The sequence below is a fragment of the Pholcus phalangioides genome, unplaced genomic scaffold, assembly GCF_987345545.1.
Source record: "Pholcus phalangioides strain wild (caught in Gottingen) unplaced genomic scaffold, Ppha-v1.0 ptg000009l_1, whole genome shotgun sequence".
NCBI lineage: Eukaryota > Metazoa > Arthropoda > Arachnida > Araneae > Pholcidae > Pholcus > Pholcus phalangioides.
In genome coordinates this window covers 8,197,864-8,218,785 of record NW_028301602.1, presented here as the reverse complement: position 1 = coordinate 8,218,785, position 20,922 = coordinate 8,197,864, and the positions used below count along the sequence as shown (strand labels likewise).

Genomic DNA, 20,922 nt, shown 5'->3' with positions numbered 1-20,922 from the left:
TCAATTAAATTGATTTTTCTAGTGAGTATCAGGTATGTGCGTATGTCCCATTTTTTCATGAAATATGGTCTACAGAAATAGTTTTTTAATCCTACACTTCAGACCAAACGGCAGTGAAATCGCCAATTATTGCAGGATTTTTTTCCCAAAGAATCGTCAACTAAAGTAAAGGGAAATAAAGGACAAGTGTGAATGTGCAGTGTAATTCTCTATTATCATAATATTGCTTCACTTGTAGGCAATGAAAATTATATCTTTCCACAAGCATCTTTAAAAAAAAGTATTCATTTCTGTACAGGGACGTAGCCAGAAATTTCGTTTTGGGGGGGGAACCAAAGTGACAGAACAATGGATTTGGCCATCTTTTTCCTTTTTTTCGGTCATTTTCTCACATTTCGGGGGGCGGACCAGACCCCCAAGTCCCCCCCCCCCGCTACGCCCTTGTTTCTGTATAAGAAAAGCAAACTTTGTGTAACCAAAAATACTGGAATGACCCAGCACATACGGGTCATATGGTCACGATGAAAATAAGTGAAGGCCAAGCCAGATGACGTCAGTGTTGATCAATTTTCACACGGATGTATCAACGAATCACGCTGAGCGATAGAGGTTCGTCGACAAAGGCCGTAGAGTTGCCGAAAGTGCGACCGGCTTCATAGAAAGTAGGAGCATAATTGAAAACTTTGTATTAATTTGATATTAGTTGTTCTTTATAAATTCATTTGTTGTGTTTAGTAGTTTTTTTAGTAGGTTTTTTTTATATCATCAGAGCTGTAAGTGGTAAAACATGCAATATGTACTATATCGAATTATTAATTAGAGCCATTTTTTTCTTTTCATCCTTATTGCTGTGGCGTTGCTTTTGTTTAAGCTTTTCATCTCATCACTATTATTATCCATCATTATGCATTTTCATTCAAAGTACCTCTTTGTGTAAAACATTGTTATAGATAATGAATGTGCAATAGACAGATAAATGTATATGTAATATAAGACGTTTATACTAATTGTAAAGTCTCAGTATTGAATAGGTTTGAAATTTGATTCTCTAATTGTTTATTTTATCTATGGGATCGCTATTGTTAGAATAGTCACATTCAGAGAAAAACTAAATGTGTAAAACATTGTTAAGAATTGAATTATATGACAGCAGTGTTGTGTGTAATGATACTGTGCATTGCAGAAAAAAAATAGCTGGAAGTTCAATTATCCAGTCTCAAAGGGGTTTTAAGTGAAACACTAATGTTTGAAGTAAAATGTATATAAGAAATATATGTGAATTGCAATTGTGATCATACAGTTACATGTATTTGACCTAATTGAGTACAATCATGGGGTGGAACTGCTCTAGCATACGTGGAAGACCTACGGTCCCCGCAGAGCCAAATGTAACCCTCTCTGTCATCTGATGTGGCTTGCGAAAAATAATCAAACCACTCAAGTGACGGAGGCCGTCTTAAGAGCATCATGAGCCAACTGATTTTTCGGACGCCATACCTGATAAATTCTTGAAAATTTGAACCAGTTCTCAGTTTTTTTAGGTCCCCGGGTTCATGCGTTAAGACAGAACTGCAAGTGACCAATTACCAATCACTTAAGTTGCCTGTGGCATGTTTCAAGATCCCTTGTGCTAACAACTGTGTATATCCAGGTCAGTAAAATGACCCAAAGTACAGTTCCAAATCACTTTAGTGACCTAAAACACTATCTTCGGTGTACTTATGTGACTTGTACTTTTGAAAATTACTGAAGTGGCTGACGGCACATTTTTAAATCACTTTTGTAGCTCATGGCACATTTTCAGATCACTTGTGTAGCTCACGGCACATTTTCAGATCACTTGAGCAGTTCACAGCATGCTTACAGATCACATATGCTGCCCATGACACTTTGGTTCACTTAAGTAGTCGGTAGCATTTTTATAGATCATTTTAACGGCCCTTTTCACATTTCCAAATCATTTAAGTGACTCCAAATGCATTTTCAGATTACTTAAATTGCCGGCAGCACATTTTAAGATCCAACAATTTCAAGCTAGCCGACACCACACTTTCAGATCATCTGACTTTTGGCTCGTTTCCAGATCACTTGAGTAGCTCGTGACACATTTCCAGGTAACTGAAGTTGCCCACTCTCCCGAAAAGGTTGACCACACCCATCCCCAAAGCAGAATATGCTGAAATGTGTGACATACATCGCAGAAAAACCAGTGCTGTTGCAGAACAATCTGGAAGAATTTTAAGAAAAGTGTAGAAAACGCTATTATGTATATGCAAATTTTTACCGCAGAATATTTTCAATCAGCTGAGGGCTCATTGCAGACCAACGCAAAACATTCTGCTTTGGGGCCACCCATGTGCTATGGTATAATCCATTAGGAAACTTTTTTTTGAAAAAAAAAAATTCCTATATTGTAGTAAATCACTAAACCTCAAACCTTCTGTACGTAAGGGCCGCATATAATTAAAAATGGATGAAGATCAGTGCTAGACATCCTAGGTTCCCATGGGGACTATCGATATTGGTGCCTTAGACATGTTTAACCCCCTTATAATGGTTTGTCACTTTTCTTATGATCCCAGTCTATGGAGAAAGCTTGGGTAACGCTGGGGTAGTATGGCTAGTTATCAATATTCATTCACATTTGTATTACCAGAGTTGGCACATGAAAGTTATATTATTCCACTATGTTGATGTTTTACATTTATTTAGCCATTTTATTATTCTTTGTTTTCTAGTGAAATCCTCTTATTAATATGGACATACATAATGGCGATAAGCTGCAAGATGTAATGCAAGGTGCTGGTGCTGATGACCAGTCTATGAACGATCCAGTAAGTTTTTTCTTTATTATATATGCTTCCAATGTTTGATACTTGTCAAACACATAAAATAAAGTTTAAAAACCTAAAGGATTTTTTACTCTTGTCAGTTTCTGTGATCTGGACCACAGGAAACATTTTCACACAATCTTCATGAAAAAAATTTGAGTTTTGTAGTTTTTCCCAGTACTGGAGCCTGGAAGTTGAAACAACGTAGCCAAGGAAAAGAACACACACTGCGTAAAAGCACTGAGAGCATGGGAATATAATCAAGTTACAGTTGAAACCTCTTACTATGTGATCTGTGAAATTTTATTGAGGTTTTGACTTTGCTCGATGGCAAAATAAAATACTGTATAATATAGGGTAGTTCATGACTTGAAGTTCCTGTATTTTGAGAAGTTTATTCCCTGAAACCTCATTCGAATGTAGCCAAATTTTCAGGATATTTTAATGAGACCATGGGAGAAAGATTTATAGAATAATGAATATTTCAATTTCTAACCATCAGGTAAAAAAAGTGACACGTTTTATTGTATTTTACTTTTCCTGTGGTCCAAATAACGTATGTACCAAGTTTCAATGCAATACATCCACGCCAACGAGCACTACATAGGTCTGAGTAGTTTGAGTACTGACACTGCTCGGACCTATGTGGTGCCTTCTCTAGTAGACGTATTCCATTGAAACATGATATATATGAACCACGGGAAAAGTAAAATGCAATAAAAAGTCACTTTTCCACCTGGTGGTCAGAAATTTAACTAATTTTTTTACTGCATAAATCTCTCCTCCGTGGTCTCATTAAGATATCCTGAAAATTTTGCTGCATTCCAATGAGTAGGTTTTGAGAAAAACTATTCAGAATATGGGAACGTTAATTATAAACACCCTGTACAGTATAAAAATCCAGAGTAAAAAAAATACGAAATGATGCATTCTCATCTAGAAAAAAAACCAGTAAATTACGGCAAACTACCTGTCCCCATCCAATGACTGTCAACCTCATTAAAAATTCAGGGATTACGTAACACCTCTAATATTTCCAAAACGTGCAAAATTGTTCATATGAGATATTAAAGGAACGAATAATGTGCCAAAAATTTCTGAACTAATTTTGTTAGATTCTTTAAAAAAAAAATTCAAAACAAACAAATTTATAAATATTTGATCACAATGAATAGAAATGCAGTGAAGCTTTGATTATAAATTAAATTTACAAACATTATTGATCTTGCATCAGTTTCCGATTTTTATTTGTAACATACACCATCACCTCTGTCATATTTCATCACTGCATTGTCTTGTATAGGCCTCAGCCAAGCAATATTGAATAAATAATGACACTCTGCAGACTAAGAAAACAAATCGTATAGGGAATTATTGAGAGCCAGAGCATAACATAAGAGTATTCACATTTTGAAATAAACTTGAAAAAATATTGTTGTGGAAAGATTTATTGCTACATTGAGTACCGTTGAGATGAGGTTTCTTGTGTTTTGAGGTTTTGCGATATTCACACCATGTATTTTTCAGTGTAATACATTTTAATTCACTGCACTTTACATTTTGATTACTGCCCTTTATTTTTCGCCCAGTTATAAATTTGACCTTAACTGGCATTTTATTTGGCAAGCTTTTTTTCTTTTTTGAGAATTGACAATATCCTGTATTTATGAGATTTCTGTTTCCTGTATTTTTTCCTTCAGTGAAACATGGCTGATGGCAACCTACATATTTGTCATGTTCGATGTTTTCTGTGAAATACATTTTGATGCACTGCACATTTTCAATTTATTCAAGTCCTTTTATTGTCCTTCAATTTTTTTAAGAAATTTTGAAAATTGCTTTTCAATGTGATCGAAATTTAAGATTTTTTTTTATTTTTCCCCTATGAAATATGGTCAGTCTTTTCATATTGCTTATACAGGTGGGTAGGAGGGTTCCACTGTCTCATTTTATAAAAAATCAATTTGTAATTTTGAACAAAAATATTTTTTCAAGTTCATTGTAAGTATCTTAGTAAGAAAATATTGTTTTATTTGTTTCTGTGAAAATGTTTAGTTTTTTTAGGAAGTAGTTTCCATCTGGGGAGTGAAGTTATTTTCAATTAAAACTATCTAACTATCTAAACCTGTGTTATGTGTGATGGAGGAAGCCACAGTTTCTTGTTTCTTATTCCTCTTACTGGTGTGTTGAGAATGAGTTTGGGATATTATTTTTTAACTCATGAAAGAGAAACCATTAGATTAGCTGGTCTGCAGGGAACTAATGCAAGCGTAGGTGAATATTATCTAATTTTTGCTCTCATTGTTGGAAATGGGGGGGGGGAATAAATATAACAATGGGTTTGGGTTTACATATCTGTCTGAATAGTTTTTTTGTGTCAAACTAATGTCATTGTTGGAAAAACATTTTTTTTATGTTTTAGAAATCCCTTGTTTAATATCCATGTTACTCCTCGACCCCCACCCCCGTTTTTTTTATATAATTCTCTTTCATACTTTTTTTTTCATCCATATGTGTGAAATGCTTTTGAACCCAATATGGTGAAATCTCTCCAACATTTATATGATTTTCTGTAAAATTTAGGGATAGGATGAATATTCGATTGGTATTTAGTATCTCACTTACTCAGTCTTTTTGCTGAACATTCAGTTCAGCTAAATGCTTGCTAGGTATTCAGCCAAAAATCTGTGGTTTGACAAATAGATGCCATGTGCCAAGTCTCCATGGTAACTTAAATTAATATTGATATTTAAAATTTTCTATGTGATGTCTAAAGTGGAGCACGAGGACAACCCAAAATTTTCTAAATTAATTTATACAATATTGTTGGCCCTTGGGCCTGTACAAGAGGATGCGATTGAAAATAACAAAGATGTTGTTTGATATTGCAGGGCTCCCACTCGTCCTACTTTTCCTACTTTTTGGTAAAATGTCCTACTTTTGTCCTACTTTCTAGTTTTTTACAACAAATCCTATTGACAAAATTTGTGTAATTGATTTTAATGGAGCAGGAAAGCATTGATATATTGCCAAATATTACAAATTGAAGAATGCAATTAATGATTCTGCCAAAGCAGAAATTTTATCATTTTTAAAGTTATTTGGGGGGGGGGGTGTATGTGGGCCATTTGGTTGATTAATTTTTCATTTGCTTAGTTTGAGGGTTCAACATGTAGAGTAATCATTAAAAACTTCTGTCTGGATGGAAAAAAATTATTTTGTATTTGTTACTTCATGGTCTTGGACAGTTACTAATATTCATCATTCAAAATTATGGTGCAAATAGGTGAAACAACAGTTTGCATTACAAAGCAGTTGGATATGTGGCCTATTCTAGGTTTGGTGATTCTGATGCTACCCAATAGCATTCAGTTGTCTTCTGTATTTTTAAGGCATTAAGAGGCATAAACAATATTTACAATGCTCAGCAAAGAGCTAGAAATGGAAGTGTTTCATTTGTCAAAAATGATTACACTGGCATTGAACAGTAAAATGGGAACAAATCCCTTTAAAAAAATGATGGACAATGCAGTAAAACAGGTTCACCTTGCCTTATTTACATCGGATCTTGTAATCTACACATTTTGCACTGTGCTTTTGAAAGTGGTCTCGAAGGACCGTCATTCTTAAAAAACGTACGTCTTCAAAATTTGTTGTGCCTTGTCGAAGAGAGTTGACAAGCTCTGCACTTTAGAAGACTCCAAAAAAAGAATGTAATATATATGAGGAGAGACAGATAAGAATTATCTGTGGTTGCTAGCCACAAAGCAGAATGTTTAGCGCTGTTCTGCGACGGGCCCTCTGCTGACTGGAAATGTTCTGTGGCAAAAACCCCCTATACATGTAAGGGTTTTTTGCACTTTTTCTTAAATTTCTTCCAAATTGTTCTGTGATGTACGTCACGGATTTTGGCACATTCTGCTTTGGGGGTTGCTAGTACACTTGTTTTGGCCAAAAATTAGTTTTGTAACCAAGTCATTTGTCATTTTGCTTTAGCTTGAGTGAATCTTATAGGAAACTGAAATAGTGCTATGAAAAAAAAAATGAATTCAAAATTAATTTTTTTTTTGCAAAAAAAAATTTTTTTAGGAATTTTTTTCCATTATGCTATGATTATGTTGTCTAAGGGGCCTACCCTCCCCCATCCTACTTTTTAGTCCTGCGTTTTTCTACTTTTTCTCATTTTTTGAGTGAGTGGGAGCCCTGGATATTGGACAAAAAACTAGTGGTAGTGGGGGATTCGACAATAGAGTTTGGGAGTTTGTATTTAAAGCAGTCAGTGGAAGCAAAACTGGGTTTTCTTTTTAGGGAATGGTCAAGTCTTTGAGAGATGTAGGATGGTTTTGCTAAGATACAAGAAGTATTTATGTTGAATTGACTATGGAAAATTTTATGTAACAATGTTAATTGAGAAATGAGACGAGAGTAGAGTAGAGAGAGGGAAGAGAGAGAGAGAGATGAAGTTCTTTAAAATAAAATTATACTTTGGATTATTTTTTTTCTTATGGGAATGTAGAAATTTGACTTGTGCTTTATTTTCCCCACTTATTTCAAGTCCTAGTTTAACGAAAGGTCAGTTTTTCAATTGTTTGAAATTATTCTTAATGTTGTTTAGATTTTTCAAGTCTTTAAGTACCAATTTTTTATTATAACTCATGAATTTTAAGAAAAGCATATGTTCCGGCCACTGAATATTTGGTATGTCAATATCACATTTTTTTGGTGTGTCAGTTTTGAATATTAGATTGATTTGAATCGTTCAAAATTATCTTTAATTTTTTCTCTTAATTTAAGTTAAGATCAAAAACAGCAATTTCATTCATAATCATAATTTCAAGAAAATCTGAAATTGAGCCAGAAAATTGACCGAATTATTCGGCCGAATCATTATTCGTCCCCCCTTCAGTAACGTAATAATCCATACTGTGTGCAATTAAAAGAAGCTGTTTTACAACACATGACATTTATTTCGCATATAAAATGTGTGAATTTTGTATGGAGATCTTGCGCGCTCCCATTAGCAACTGAATGTGTGAAACTCTGTGGTTGCGAGCCCCTTTTTTGGAGACCACTGATGTAAGTAAGAATCCATACTTTATGTTTGTGTTTGTTGGGTTCAAGGAAGAAAAACTCCTGGAGAAAATGTTGAGGACTATTATTTTCATGTCCAAAAGTGGCTGTTATTCAGAAATCCTTGTTCGGTGGCTGATTTTAAAGGTGTTCTGTGCGTTCCAAGAAAATATGGCTGTTGTTCAAAGGTGACCCCCTTCATGGGTGGTTCTTCTGTATTGTGCTACACCAGGCCATAGTTGCCAGATTTTCAGCTAAAATCATCCTTAAAAGTAGCCCAAAATATTTGAACTTCATATGGTCAGCTCATACTAATGCAATTTGAAGTCCATAATGGCTTTTGCTGCCATCTATCCAGTAATTTGAGAACTTCATTAATTGATCATAAAAAAAAAGATTCTTTCTGCTATCTATTCTAAAGCAAACAAAAAATTAACTGGTACTATTTCCAAACCATAGATGGCAGCAAACTCGTATAGAATATTTTTCCACCACAAGTCAAAGCCGTCCAAATTTTTTTATCAACAAACATGGTGGCCCACTTTTGAATGAGTAGACAAGCCCAAAGGGAATGCTCCTGGCCGTATTGCTGATACAGGCTGCGAGATAACAAATTCTCCTAAAAAAAAGCCAAGTGAAGAAAAAGTGCACCAATGGTTGTCCTGATAACTGACCCTGACAAGTGCAAAACAATCTACAAGCATACATTACTGATGTAAATATAGTCGGTCTTACCAGTATCTAGAGATAGAGGACTATCCATCAAGATTATATTAGTAATAATAGTTTGATCGCTCTATCTGTAGAAGGTGCATACCAGACCCACCAGCTCCCCTAGTTGTGATTCTGGTGGGCTGGGACTGTCTCCTGTCGGGAAGAAACCACATGAGGTGGGAAATCAAGGATAAGAAAAATTTGTTTGCTCGCAAAAGGAAAAAGAAATTTGCCAAGGACACTGTTGGCTAAAACCTCCACCCACCAAAGCCATAAATTTCCCATCAAACCCATTGTCAAAGAGCTCTGTGAACCACAACTTGAACACATGGGTATGTGTTGAAGACTCTGAGGGTTACACAGCTTGATTTTCTTGTTCACTGGGGTTATCATGGTTTGTAAACGATGTATTCAAAAGAGAAAAAAAAATTTCATTCTTGTAATATTATAAGCACACTAGAGTGGTTATTCTGATGTCTGATGGTTAATTGAGGCTCTATTGTATTTCAAATAGATATGCTTTTGATCATTGGCATATGCAAGGGGGGGGGGGTATGGAGTTATAATCCCTCTCCCTTGAGCCAAGATTATAGTATTTTGCAGGAAAAAAAATATTGAACTCCCCCCCCCCCTTTCCTGAGAAAACCCTGCCTATGCTTTTCATATAAATTCAAGATTTTGATACAATCTCATGAAAGTCATTGAAGAGTTGTTTCCTTCTAAGAATTTGTTGGTAGTTTTTATTGATATTCAAGCAAAGCATGTCAATTGATTTTAAACAAAATTCTTTTAATCTTCAACATTTGTTTAAAATACAGCAATCCCTTCATTATATCGCACATGTCAAGGAAACCACAGGAAAGCGTGATATAACTGACAACTTTATCCACTATTTTCAGTTTCAATGGTGCACAAAAATCTGGATGAACTTTATGATAACAAGGGACTGGTGTAATGAAAGGCTTTGAAAATGAAGTAAATTTTTATCCACATTTTGATAAGTATACATTTTAACACTTTATTTTTTTTGTGTTTGAAGGATCTAGAGCTCATAAAACAAAGAGTTAAAGAAATGGAAGAAGAAGCCGAGAAGATAAAACTAATGCAGAGTGAAGTAGAAAAACAGTTATCTCATAGTCCAGCAAGTAAGAAATTATCTTATATATTTCAATGCCTCTATCTTTCAAGGAATCATTCTTAATCTTTGCACATTTCCAGCTTTACTGATAGATATAGAGGATTAAATAGAGGTAAATATACTGAATTCATGAGACACTTGTTAACATGTGTCTAAATGTTCTGTTTTAAATTTATTTCAGCTGCAGGATTGGGGCTTACTCTTGAAGAAAAGGTGGAAATTGATTCTAGATCCATATACGTAGGAAATGTAAGTTTCAAATCTTTTCACTTCATTGACTTTCTTATGAAATAGCATATGCATGTTGTGGTTTACAAAAAAATACATTTTTACTTATTTTCTTTAAAGATTTTGATGTTATTTATTGGCTGGAGCACTTACAATTTGTTCTAACTTATAGAAATTTTGGTGGTCTGTGCTGCTTCATTCATGCCATTACCTATATTGATTTTTTCATCCAAAAAATACAATTTCTGAGAAATTAACTGCAACTACAGACCTGCCAGCTCTCCGGATTTTTCATCCTTCCTCCTGCTCTCCGGATTTTGGCAGAAAATTAGATTTTATGCTAGCTTTCACGTTGTCGTGACGTCAATAATTGCCGTCATCATTAGGAAAAACCCATAGAGGACAGCCATGGTAATTTCCATCGAGCAACCGGGAAAAAAGTCTTGATGACCGCATTTAAGCAACTGGCAAAATGTGACTTTGTTTACGTATCGTTTATCTGCAATCAGTTATCAGGAGTAAGCCCTTGGTTGCCTGTGTAATCGATATTGTATTCCATTAACAGCCATCAGCAGCTTTGTATTTTGAGGTTTTTTAATTGTGTCCTCTGATTAAATGTCTTCAGAAAGAAAATATAAAATTTTAAGCTGTATAAAGCTAAATATAAAGCTTTTAAGAGTTCATTTACCCAAGATTATCAATCACTGATAACATCCATGAAAAGAAATACTTATGTTTTATGAACAGTATGTAGATGTGATTTCTCTATTCTGCATGGAAAGACTGACATGGAATTATATTCTGCTTGCTCATGGGCAATGCTGAATCTGCCTTGGGGGGGGGGGAAATGGAACTTTTTCTTAATTGATTAAAAAAGTTTTTTTGCAAAAGGAAAATTTTTGTGAATTTTTTTGATCAAGTCTATGAGTTGCGGTGGGGGGGGGGGGAATCTCCGGATTTCTGGATTCCAAAAGTTGACACGTCTGCAAGTATCAGAACAAATTCAGAATTTGTCATAGAATCTATTATGTTGAAATATCAACTTATTTAATTGTTTCAGAATAATCAGAATGAATTCAGAATTTGTTCTGATATATTTTATGAATAAATGTGTTTGAGTTTTTTGTGCGAATATTTGGATCTTATTAATGCATTTTTTTTTCTGGAAATATTCTTTTTTGACATTTCTTTTTCTTTTCAGGTGGACTATGGTGCAACTGCAGAAGAATTAGAGCAGCATTTTCATGGGTGTGGATCAATCAACCGTGTCACCATACAATGTGACAAATACAGTGGTCATCCTAAAGGGTATGTTGGAAGTGATTTTATTTGCTCTTGAATGTGTTTCAACAATTTTTCACAATTACAGTTTCCTTACCGAAGCTGTGTCAGTAATCCTGATATCTGATTGCTTTTATATTTTCCAGATCGTAATCTTATGTTAGCTTTATACCTTGAGAAATTTCAGATTCTTATTTTCCATTAATTAGACATTTCAATCCTATTGAATTTTCTGGGATGGGTATCACAGATGCCACCAAGAACAGTAATGTGATATAGAGGGGAAAAAATAGTTACATATGAAAAAAAGTTACAAAACAGGGAAAATGGACAATTTTATGAATTTTATTTTTTGAAGTATAGCTATACACCATTTTGAAAAGCTGCTTTTCTCTGTAATCAGTATGGGGAGCAGCAATAAAAGGTACTTTCAGATTGTATCTTCTCGATATACTAATTATAAGTTAATTTAAACTAAGCAATTCGCTTGCTGCCATTACATAGAGGTCGGAGGAATATTGTGTGAAGATAGGATCTCTCCTTCAGGATAGTTTGGATAGAAGTTGGTTATTTCTATTTGAAATTCCCTGGAGCTGGCTACACATTTGCAGAGTTACGATCAATAGATATTGTTAGAAAACCAAATATCCGTCTTATTGAAAATCAATGGTATTAGTTACAATCCTGTAAGTTTCAAACCATAAATAGATGGGATGTCCAGATCCAATTTCCTTATTTTTGATTAGTTCCTGCATTTTACAAGAAGTTAGATAGGATGAGAAAAGTATATAAATCAAAAACGGCACTCAAAAAGTTTCTATAAAAAATAATCGGTTCATTTCCACGTGTGCTCTTTTTGTTGCCTGGATGAAAAATGGCCCAATAACCATTTCAAGTGAGAGCACATTGATTTTGAGATTTTTTCCTTTTCACTTCAAAAATTGCATGGAGATTTTCAGAGCCTCAAATTTTGTATTCATGCTTATTAACTATGTTGAAGAGACATGAAATCTTACAGCATCTGAAAAAAAAAATCGTCCTGGAGTGGAAATCAGGTTTATTGATAACGAGCTAAACATATGTTCAGAACAATATGCACCTTCTGTTATGGTGACACCATTTTTCTCTTTGTTTGCTTGTAATATGATAGCATATGTAATAACACTTTTTCAGATGGTTTGTCGTTAAATGTGTAGTTTGGCAGCCAAATTTTTTCTAATATCACCTTATGTGACATTATTGATTTTTAATCACTGTTTGAAATTAGGGACATTTGATCCGGACTCTCTGTATATACCTGCTTTTTTCAGTTTAAATTACTCTGCCTTTTTTTTTCATTCAGCAACAACTACAGTTGTGTATGCACTCCACCTTTTGCACGTTTTACCTTAGCTAATTACTTATGTAGTAAAAATTCTATATAACAATATTACTCTGTAACCCAGATAAACATTTCATAGCGTTATTATATTCTATGCTTAACGATAACTCCTTTATAACTGATACATTTTTAAAAAATCCCTAGAGTATTATATGCCTGTACCATCTTATTTCATCAGTTGGTCACAACTTTCATGTGTATGTGTGGGTTCTCTTGAAGATGGCCAGCACAAACATCTGTTTTCCAACTTCAAGGCGTGAATGCGAGCTGATCTCCCATTTGAAAAAGTTTTTTTGCAGAGCGCAGGCAGACCTTCAACATGATACTTACATGACATTAAAATTCAAGTATATTTACAATCTTTACTGGCAGCACTAGCAAGAACACGAAACAAGCACAGCTCTAATAACAGGAATACATCAGTGTATATACATGAACTCACACAACAAGCTCTGACATGTACCGATTTGTTAGAAATTCCTCAGAAGAATATGTATGAGGTGCATATTCGGTTAATAAGGAGGGACAAGCATCCAAATTTATTGTCAAAATGACTTTTATTTGCTGTAGCATAGTAAGTACACAGTAGACTCTCAATCCAACTCTGTGCCAGTCTGGTCCATCCGGTAATCCAGCTTTTTTAGGTGGGTTTTCTTTGAGCCATAGAAGAGAAAAACATGTCTGCGCAGAAGTTTATATTATTTTAATGAGCTTTTTTTCTAGTAACTTCCAGTAATTCAGCGATTTTGGTAATCTGGTATACCCTGGTCTGATGTGCTGTTTTAGAGAGAATCTATTATAACTCAGTACATTGTTGGTCGTTCCTGGGTGCCTTCGACCACTATATTACATTATTTGTGTATTATCACCTTATTGTTAAAATGAAAGTGTCAAGCTCCCGATGAATTTAATTTTCTTTTAATTGTAGGTTTGCATATATAGAGTTTGCTGACAAAGACTCTGTCCCAACTTCACAGGCTTTGGATGAATCTCTCTTTCGTGGAAGGCAAATAAAGGTATCTTCAGTTTTTTTTTTCTAAAAAATTCATTTGATTTTTGCATTTTTAACATTTTAAATCTGTAATGAGAAATAAAATTAAAGTTTCAGGATTCAGTAACATATTCATACTTGGGAGGGGTGGGAGTTATTAGAATTAATGAAAATGTTTCTGTGAAGAATTATATTTAACTATTTCCAACATTGAAATAGGAAAAATGTAAATGTGTAAAAGAAAGTTTTGTATTGAGTTGAAATTACTAAAAATAAAAAAAATTTTGAAATTTTTTATTTCAGAAAAAAAAGTTTTTAAGTTTAAAAATAAAACAAAAATCTTTCTCAAAGAAAATTTATTTTAATTTTAAAATTTTCATACTATCTCATGCTCGCCTTCATTTGCAGTAATTTTTTCCTACAAACATTACTTATACTGTGAATCCCCCCTCTTAATGGAACATCCTTTTTATGGCCGAATAATTTCCTGGTCTGTTTAAAGTATGCATTTCAAACCCTTACTTAACCCTTTTTTAAGCAGAATTGGCAAGATAATCTCACCCCATTAAAAGCATCTTAATTTAGCTTTGACAAGCTCAGATGTTTTCAGGATTTGAATGACATTCAGAAAGTCAGAGAAATGAAAAATGGTCAGTGAAAATGTAAAATACAGTTAAATCCCATTATAAGGAACTCCAAGAGACCATAGAAATCAGTTCGATACAATGAGATTTTGTTATAAAGGAATTTCATGTTTTTGCATTGTTTCTATAAAAGTTTATTTGGAGGATTAGAAAAGTGTTCATTATATAAAACACAATTTTTTTGCTATAATGGTATTCGGTAAAACAGGATTCGGCTGCATCTGGCAAAAGTTGGTAAGTTCTGTGAAGGGGAAAAACAAACTTGAAAAATTTGAAATTTGGGAAGCTAAATTATATATCTTTTTTTCAAGAGTTTTGGTCAGAGAAATTGTTGAGAAGATTTTGCTGGGAATCCTGTATTTTGTGAAGTTTGCACCTGCTGGAAATTGGAAGAAAGCCCATTTCAAAAATAAAAAAAGATGTGGCTTTTTTTAAGGGGGTTTAGTGATTTGTTCTATACGGCTTAAAGGGTTAAGCGTGATCCCCTCTTTTGCTGAATTTTTCTGCCTCACCAGTGTTTGCAAAAGAGGTTTATTGTACTGGAAATATACTTTCTGGACATTAATCCTTTTCTTTGAAAGAGACACATTTTTTCCAAATTCCAACTTGTAAACAGGTGGAACACCATCAGTCCCACCACTCTTCAAAGGGCTTCAGCTTTAAAAATGCTGAGATGAACTTTTGAAAGAAAGTTGCTGAGCAAAATAACATCTCATTACTGTTGCTGCCTGCTTGTCTTTTGCTGAGTAAGGCTACTATGGCTCTACTCAGTGTATCATGCTATTGTGTACGTGTGTTAGAAAAATAAATAGTTGTATCTCTCTGTGGAGTATTGATTAGTGTTTTGTGGGATTGAAAGACCAGGGACGGATTTCCGGCGGAGACAACAAATCTTTTTAAAGCTCATTCAGCTTTAATATCTGGGAACTTTCTCTTTGATGTTCTGTATTGCTTATACTGTTTTCTTTTCATTTTATTCAGAGTTCTTGAAAAAGTTTGAATCTCCCTTTTGTGCTTTGTCTTCCTATCACATAATGGGGAACTTAAGAAATTAGACATTGATAAATTCATTCACTTTTTTTTTTCTTCTCCAGGTGTTGCCGAAGCGCACAAACCGACCAGGAATAAGCACTACCAACAGGCGTCCTGGACGTTTTCGAAGAGGTGGCGGCGGCGGAGGAGGCTCTAGGGGCAGTCTGCCTATGTATGGCATGTATCGTCCTGTGAGAAGAAGTTATAGGTGAGTTTTTTGTTTTTTTTTAATCTTGTAATTTTCAATTACATTTTGTGCATGAGTTTTTTTTAAATCAATTTTTAGACTAAACCCTTACGCTTGTAGGATTGTTAGCTTCTCTTTTTTTTTCCGAGCTTTTGAGATAATTTTGAGATCATTTTTTGAGATGTTTGATATGGCAGTGATAGTCATCTGCACCTTTGTTTTTTCTACCTCTTCCCTTTTCCCTCTCTTTCTCTCTATATATTTGCAGCTCCGACTGGCAAAAATAAACTCAACCAGAAAATAACCACGAAATTTATTGAAAGTGGAATCCCAAGTGGTAAAAGCTTGTATACTATTCAAAATATTCTCTTCTTCCTTTTGAATTATATTGTATCTCTCTCCTTTTTTTTTAGACTTTTAATAAACTTTGTGGTTATTTCCTTGTGTTGGGTGACATTATTAGTAACTTGCATAACTCTATATTCTCTATTTATTGTGTTGTAAAACTTGTATGAATTAGAAAACTCAGTTATTTGGACAATAAAGTTATTAAAAAATCAAATTCATCAGTGTGTTTACATATTCTACTAGATATGAACACATATGAACACATTCATAAAGGTTGAGAAAATCCAAAATATTATAGTTGCCAAAAGGATTTATTTTCTCTTCAATCCATCTATAGTTTGTTTCCTTTCTGTGTGTGACCACAGGATACTAATTCATTATGTGAAAATTACCTAAAAAAATCTAGAAATAATTTGTCAGTGTTAAAAATTTTTGTTTGCTTTGTTCCAAAGTTGTATTGTCCTGTATCTGACCTCTTGCTGGAGCTCAGGGTTTCGAAACTGTGCATACATGACTATGTTACTGAACTTCAGCTTACATAAGTGTGAAGATCATTTCAAAAGTATGGGCTAGTTGTTTATGGGAAAACTGTGTTTTTTTAATTCTGTGTGGAATCTCTTTTGCAAAATCCTCTGTGTAAAATCGTTTGTCAATCCAAACCAGGGAATTAAAATATGTGAGGGGTTTAAATGACACATACTCTAAAATATTTAGTATCATCTGTGTTGCAATAATACCTTGTGTTACGAAAGCAAGACAAGATAATCAAAATTTGAATCTGAGGACTTTTTTTCCATACAATATGTGCCATTGAAACATGTATAAAATTCCATTTTTACTGTTAGATTGCAATAATAAATGTTGATCTCTATCCAATATCCATAATTTTTGGCATGTTCTTTCCTTATTTTCCTGCATGCAACATATGCTTAATTTCATTTTATCTACAAATATCATCATCTATAACTAAATTTAATGTTCCTTGGAAATTGTGGTGTTATAAAAGGATAAAACTTTACTGCAATTACATTGTGGAGAGACATCATGAGCAGGTTATGTTATCAGGCATCAAGTTATGAAAAAGTTGCATTATATGGGGTTTGGCATATTCATAGCCAAATAAAGAAATCTGTTGTTTTTTTTTTAGATCACAATGTTTTGGTTCAGTGAAACTCATATATATGGTGAATAAGTATGAACCATCCAAAAAAAATGGAAAAAAAAATTACTATTCAATTCCATTATAAATTCATAATTATAAGGGATGTGCAATTAAAAATGAGACTGATTTTTTTGAAAATCAAAATTGACTTTATACTGCCATATCATAAATTATATAATTCTTAATGCGTTACACCAGTTACATCATTCTCAAGCAAATTCTGGAAATTAGGTCAAGAAAATTAGGCTAAAGCAAGAGGAAGGTGATAAAACCCATAAATTACACTCGATTTATGAGTGGTAACCAGCAACAAAAATGGATACCACTCTTTTTTACCTCTATTCAAAATAGTTTCTATTCATATGAGCGATATCATGTTTTATATCTGCCGGATTAGAAAATGACAATGAAAAAAAAAAATCAAGGAAGTGCATGGCATTGCTCCAAGCAACAACTTTTTATTTTATTTTACCAGTCATCTGGGTATAGCCACTGTAGTGATCGTCAATTGGTCATAGTGACAGACTCGCATCACGAGTACCCGGGTTCAACCCCCACCATCGCCACAGTGATGGTTGACTGAAGTTGGTTTTCTGTGTGGTTTCCAATTTCGAAGCGCAAATGCGAGCTGATCTCCCCTTTAAAAAGTCATGCCACAGAGGGCAACAGGTCTACAATGGTAAAATCTTCAACCACTACACTTCACTCATATTTTGAAAAATGGGTGGCAGATGACAGTACTATAACACATTACACAGGAACAAGGTTCACAACAGAGACATGCACATTCCAACGTGTACCAATTTGTTAGAATTTCTGCAGAGGAATGTGGACAAGGTGCATGTATGGGTTTAGTAGTCATCTGGCTATGACAGCATGTGCTGTCGTGACGATTTTTTAATTAATTATTGCAATTTTTGAAAACTAATTACTAATTTCAATTTACATATTTTTTTGAATATTTAAAACCATAGTTAAGAGCACTATGAAGTCAGTTCCAATACATTTCCCTGATTTGAAATTTTTTATGAATGCAACTGGTTGAAAACTTTTAGAAAGGGAGCAGTTAACCTAAAAGGTATAGTCCATGTCCTCCTTTAACTGTTGTTAAAGAGTGTAGCCATCATTCATGAAGACCTAACAGTTTGTCTGACACTTTAAACATTTCTGTAGATAGTGTTTTATAAGTACCATACTTGTTAACATTGAAAAAAAGGACCAGAATTTAGTTTTTCTCTGCATCTTCATTGCAATATAATGCTTGGCATTTCAAGTTTGAAGGTGGAAGATACGTTCACGGAAGGGCAATAAAATGAGTTGTGGATACTGAGTAGTAAAGCTCTATAATTCTAAAATATATGTAGAGCTCATAGCAGCGGGGGGGGGGGGGGGGGGGAGATAGTATGGCATTTATGCTGGTAAAGCTTTGGCACTTCTAGTTAGAAAAAGTTTCGAAATAACATGTAGTACTCAGATGCGCCATTCATGTTTCAAGGGTTTGTGTAGTTATTAAAGTGAAAAAAATTAACTATTTATACAGTCTTTCATGTGACCCAAAACACCAATCAGAAATTTTCCGCCCGGTCTCTTGATGCCAACAGCCAACGAAAAGAATTTCTCTGTTTCTAACCAATATAGATAGAGATATTCAATATCAAATATACCAATAGAAATATTCAAAAAAATAGAGGAAAGTTAAAGGGAAAACAGTTCTCTCTAAATGCGGAAAAACAATTTTACCCGCATTTAACACTTTTTTTCCCCAAAATTACCTCCATTTTTTTAATTTGAATATCTCAGTGAATATTGCACTTAGGAACATGGATTTATTTTTTTGTTGACACCAGGAAAGATAGAGAACCTTTCTAATTGGGTTCTGGAGCACATGGGTAACTGCATAAAAAAGTTGATTTTTTTTTATTCTAATAACTATGTAACCCCATGAAACATGAATGCCATATCAGAGTACTACACATTATTTTGAAACTTTTTCTAAATGAAGTCTACCTCTAGGGTCAATGCTTCACTAATAAAATGCCATTCCCCCATTTGCTATGCACCTTGTATATTTAAAAAAAATCATTCTTTGTTTGCCAGCATACATAGAACTTTTTTTTATATTGAAAGAGTACCTGTGAATGAGCTGTAGTGTGAATTTTTCTCCATAAATCTGATAAATTGAAGTTGTCAAGTGTTCTTTTGCTATCATTAGTCATCATTCATGACTTGGGCTCATATTTTTGTAAAGATGAACTGTCATTTCTGATAAGTTAAAAAAACGTGAAATTCTAGTTTTTGTAACCTATCGACAACAATGTTTCATCTTTAGGTCATAAAAATCTGAGCCCTAGTCGTGACCAACAATTCAATAGCTAAATTTAAATGGTATCAGACAGCTAGCCAACAGTACAAAAATCTCTTTAGTTACTGCAACACATTTAACAAACTGAAATTAATAAGTGTGTAATTTTATGATGGTACTCACAATGTGGTATCAGCTGATTTCTTGTTATGTGTGTGCACCTTTCATGTGAGTGCACATCAGTTTGGATAGGAACAAGCATGTGTGTACATTTTTTATTTTTAATGTGTATGCCACTGAAATTTCTTCAGTTTCAGTTTTTGTCTATCAATCATACTTGAGTCATTTTAATTTTTAATTGGATTTCTTTTTGCCTTCCCATAAGATACATGTTCAATGACTTAATATTTTAGTGATTGCTTAAAAATGTTTTTATGAACTTGATGTCAGTATCTTTTGCACACCCTCTCAGATATTAGGGAAAGTTCATTTGTAATTTTCTTAGATCTTAAGCTTTTGCTGATCCATCAATAAGCTGACTGAATGATAAAGATTTGTAATGTGGAGTTTATGTGCAGCCAATCACAAGAAAAATTGTACTTGCGTGAGGGGGGGGGGGTGTCTGGTTTTCATTTGAAATAGCGAAAGTTTAAGATGCTTTTATTTTTGTTCTAACAGTTTCTTGACTTTCCGATTGACCAGGAAAGTCAAGAAAATGAAAAATGAGCGGGGGAAATGTGAAATATATGGCAAAAGTCACTAGAATATGTGTAAATATTTGATAAAAGTTGGAAAAAGTTCTGTGAAGAGGAGAAAAAACAAACTCGAAAAATAAAATATCGAAATTTTATATGTTGATTTTGAAGTATATGTCTTCCGGAGTTTTGTTCAGAGAATGATCGACCAGAGAGATTGGGAACCCTGTTCAAAATCAACCAAGTAATTGACAATCCTTTATTGGATCTTTTTTGGTCAAATGGTCCATTCAGCTCCAAGAAAAATTATTTTGTTTCAGTGTCCCCCCCCCCCCATCTTTTTCTTCCGTAAAATGCTATCTGTTTCTCTCTCGGATGTGTAGCTTGCAAAGCTTCCCCACCCGCATTTCTGCTATATTTGGGCAGTTTGCCAGTTTTGGTGCCTGTATTTTTATCATGCATAAATTCCTTGTGTTATATTCATTTTTGTGAAAATTGTAGGGAGAAGGAATATTGAATAACACTTATATATAAAGTGATATCTTAGCTAATGAACATCCTTGCCATGAGTTTTTCAGCTAACAAAGTTTTTTTTTCAACGTTTTTCTACTTAGGCTAATGAACATTTTAGTTGAATGCATGCAATAACAGAGCAACTGCAGTGTGAACTAAATTTTTGTACCAATCAAAATGAACCCTGAAGCCAATGAGTGTCACTTGAGCCAGTTTATTTTCACCTTGGAATTGCTTTACAAATACACCTTTGGAAAAGATTTTGAACCATTTCACGTAAGATGAATGATTAGGTTAATGGAGAATCCATAAAAGGGGGGGGGGGAGCCTCGGACTTGAATGGTTTCAGTGAATACAGTAAGACCTTTAAAAACCTAAATGAAGAGTGGACATTTTAGAAACTTA

At 34.0% G+C, this 20,922-nt stretch overlaps 1 protein-coding gene across 5 annotated transcripts in view; it reads left to right on the top strand.

Annotated features, from left to right (window-relative positions):
* The first annotated feature begins 573 nt into the window (after window positions 1-573).
* The window catches only part of Pabp2 (poly(A) binding protein nuclear 1), a 33,697-nt gene continuing 13,348 nt past the window's right edge, over window positions 574-20,922 (top strand). For 2 of the 5 annotated variants that reach the window (XM_089237101.1, XM_089237104.1), the window contains exons 1-7: window positions 574-662; window positions 2,739-2,834; window positions 9,655-9,760; window positions 9,935-10,002; window positions 11,183-11,289; window positions 13,572-13,659; window positions 15,373-15,518. In XM_089237101.1, coding sequence (XP_089093227.1) covers window positions 2,757-2,834; window positions 9,655-9,760; window positions 9,935-10,002; window positions 11,183-11,289; window positions 13,572-13,659; window positions 15,373-15,518 — 593 coding nt within the window. In that variant the 5' untranslated portion in view covers window positions 574-662; window positions 2,739-2,756. Of the gene's footprint in view, window positions 774-2,738; window positions 2,835-9,654; window positions 9,761-9,934; window positions 10,003-11,182; window positions 11,290-13,571; window positions 13,660-15,372; window positions 15,519-15,765; window positions 15,934-20,922 lie in introns of those variants that run through there. The other 3 variants (XM_089237102.1, XM_089237100.1, XM_089237103.1) reach the window with 3 other exon arrangements.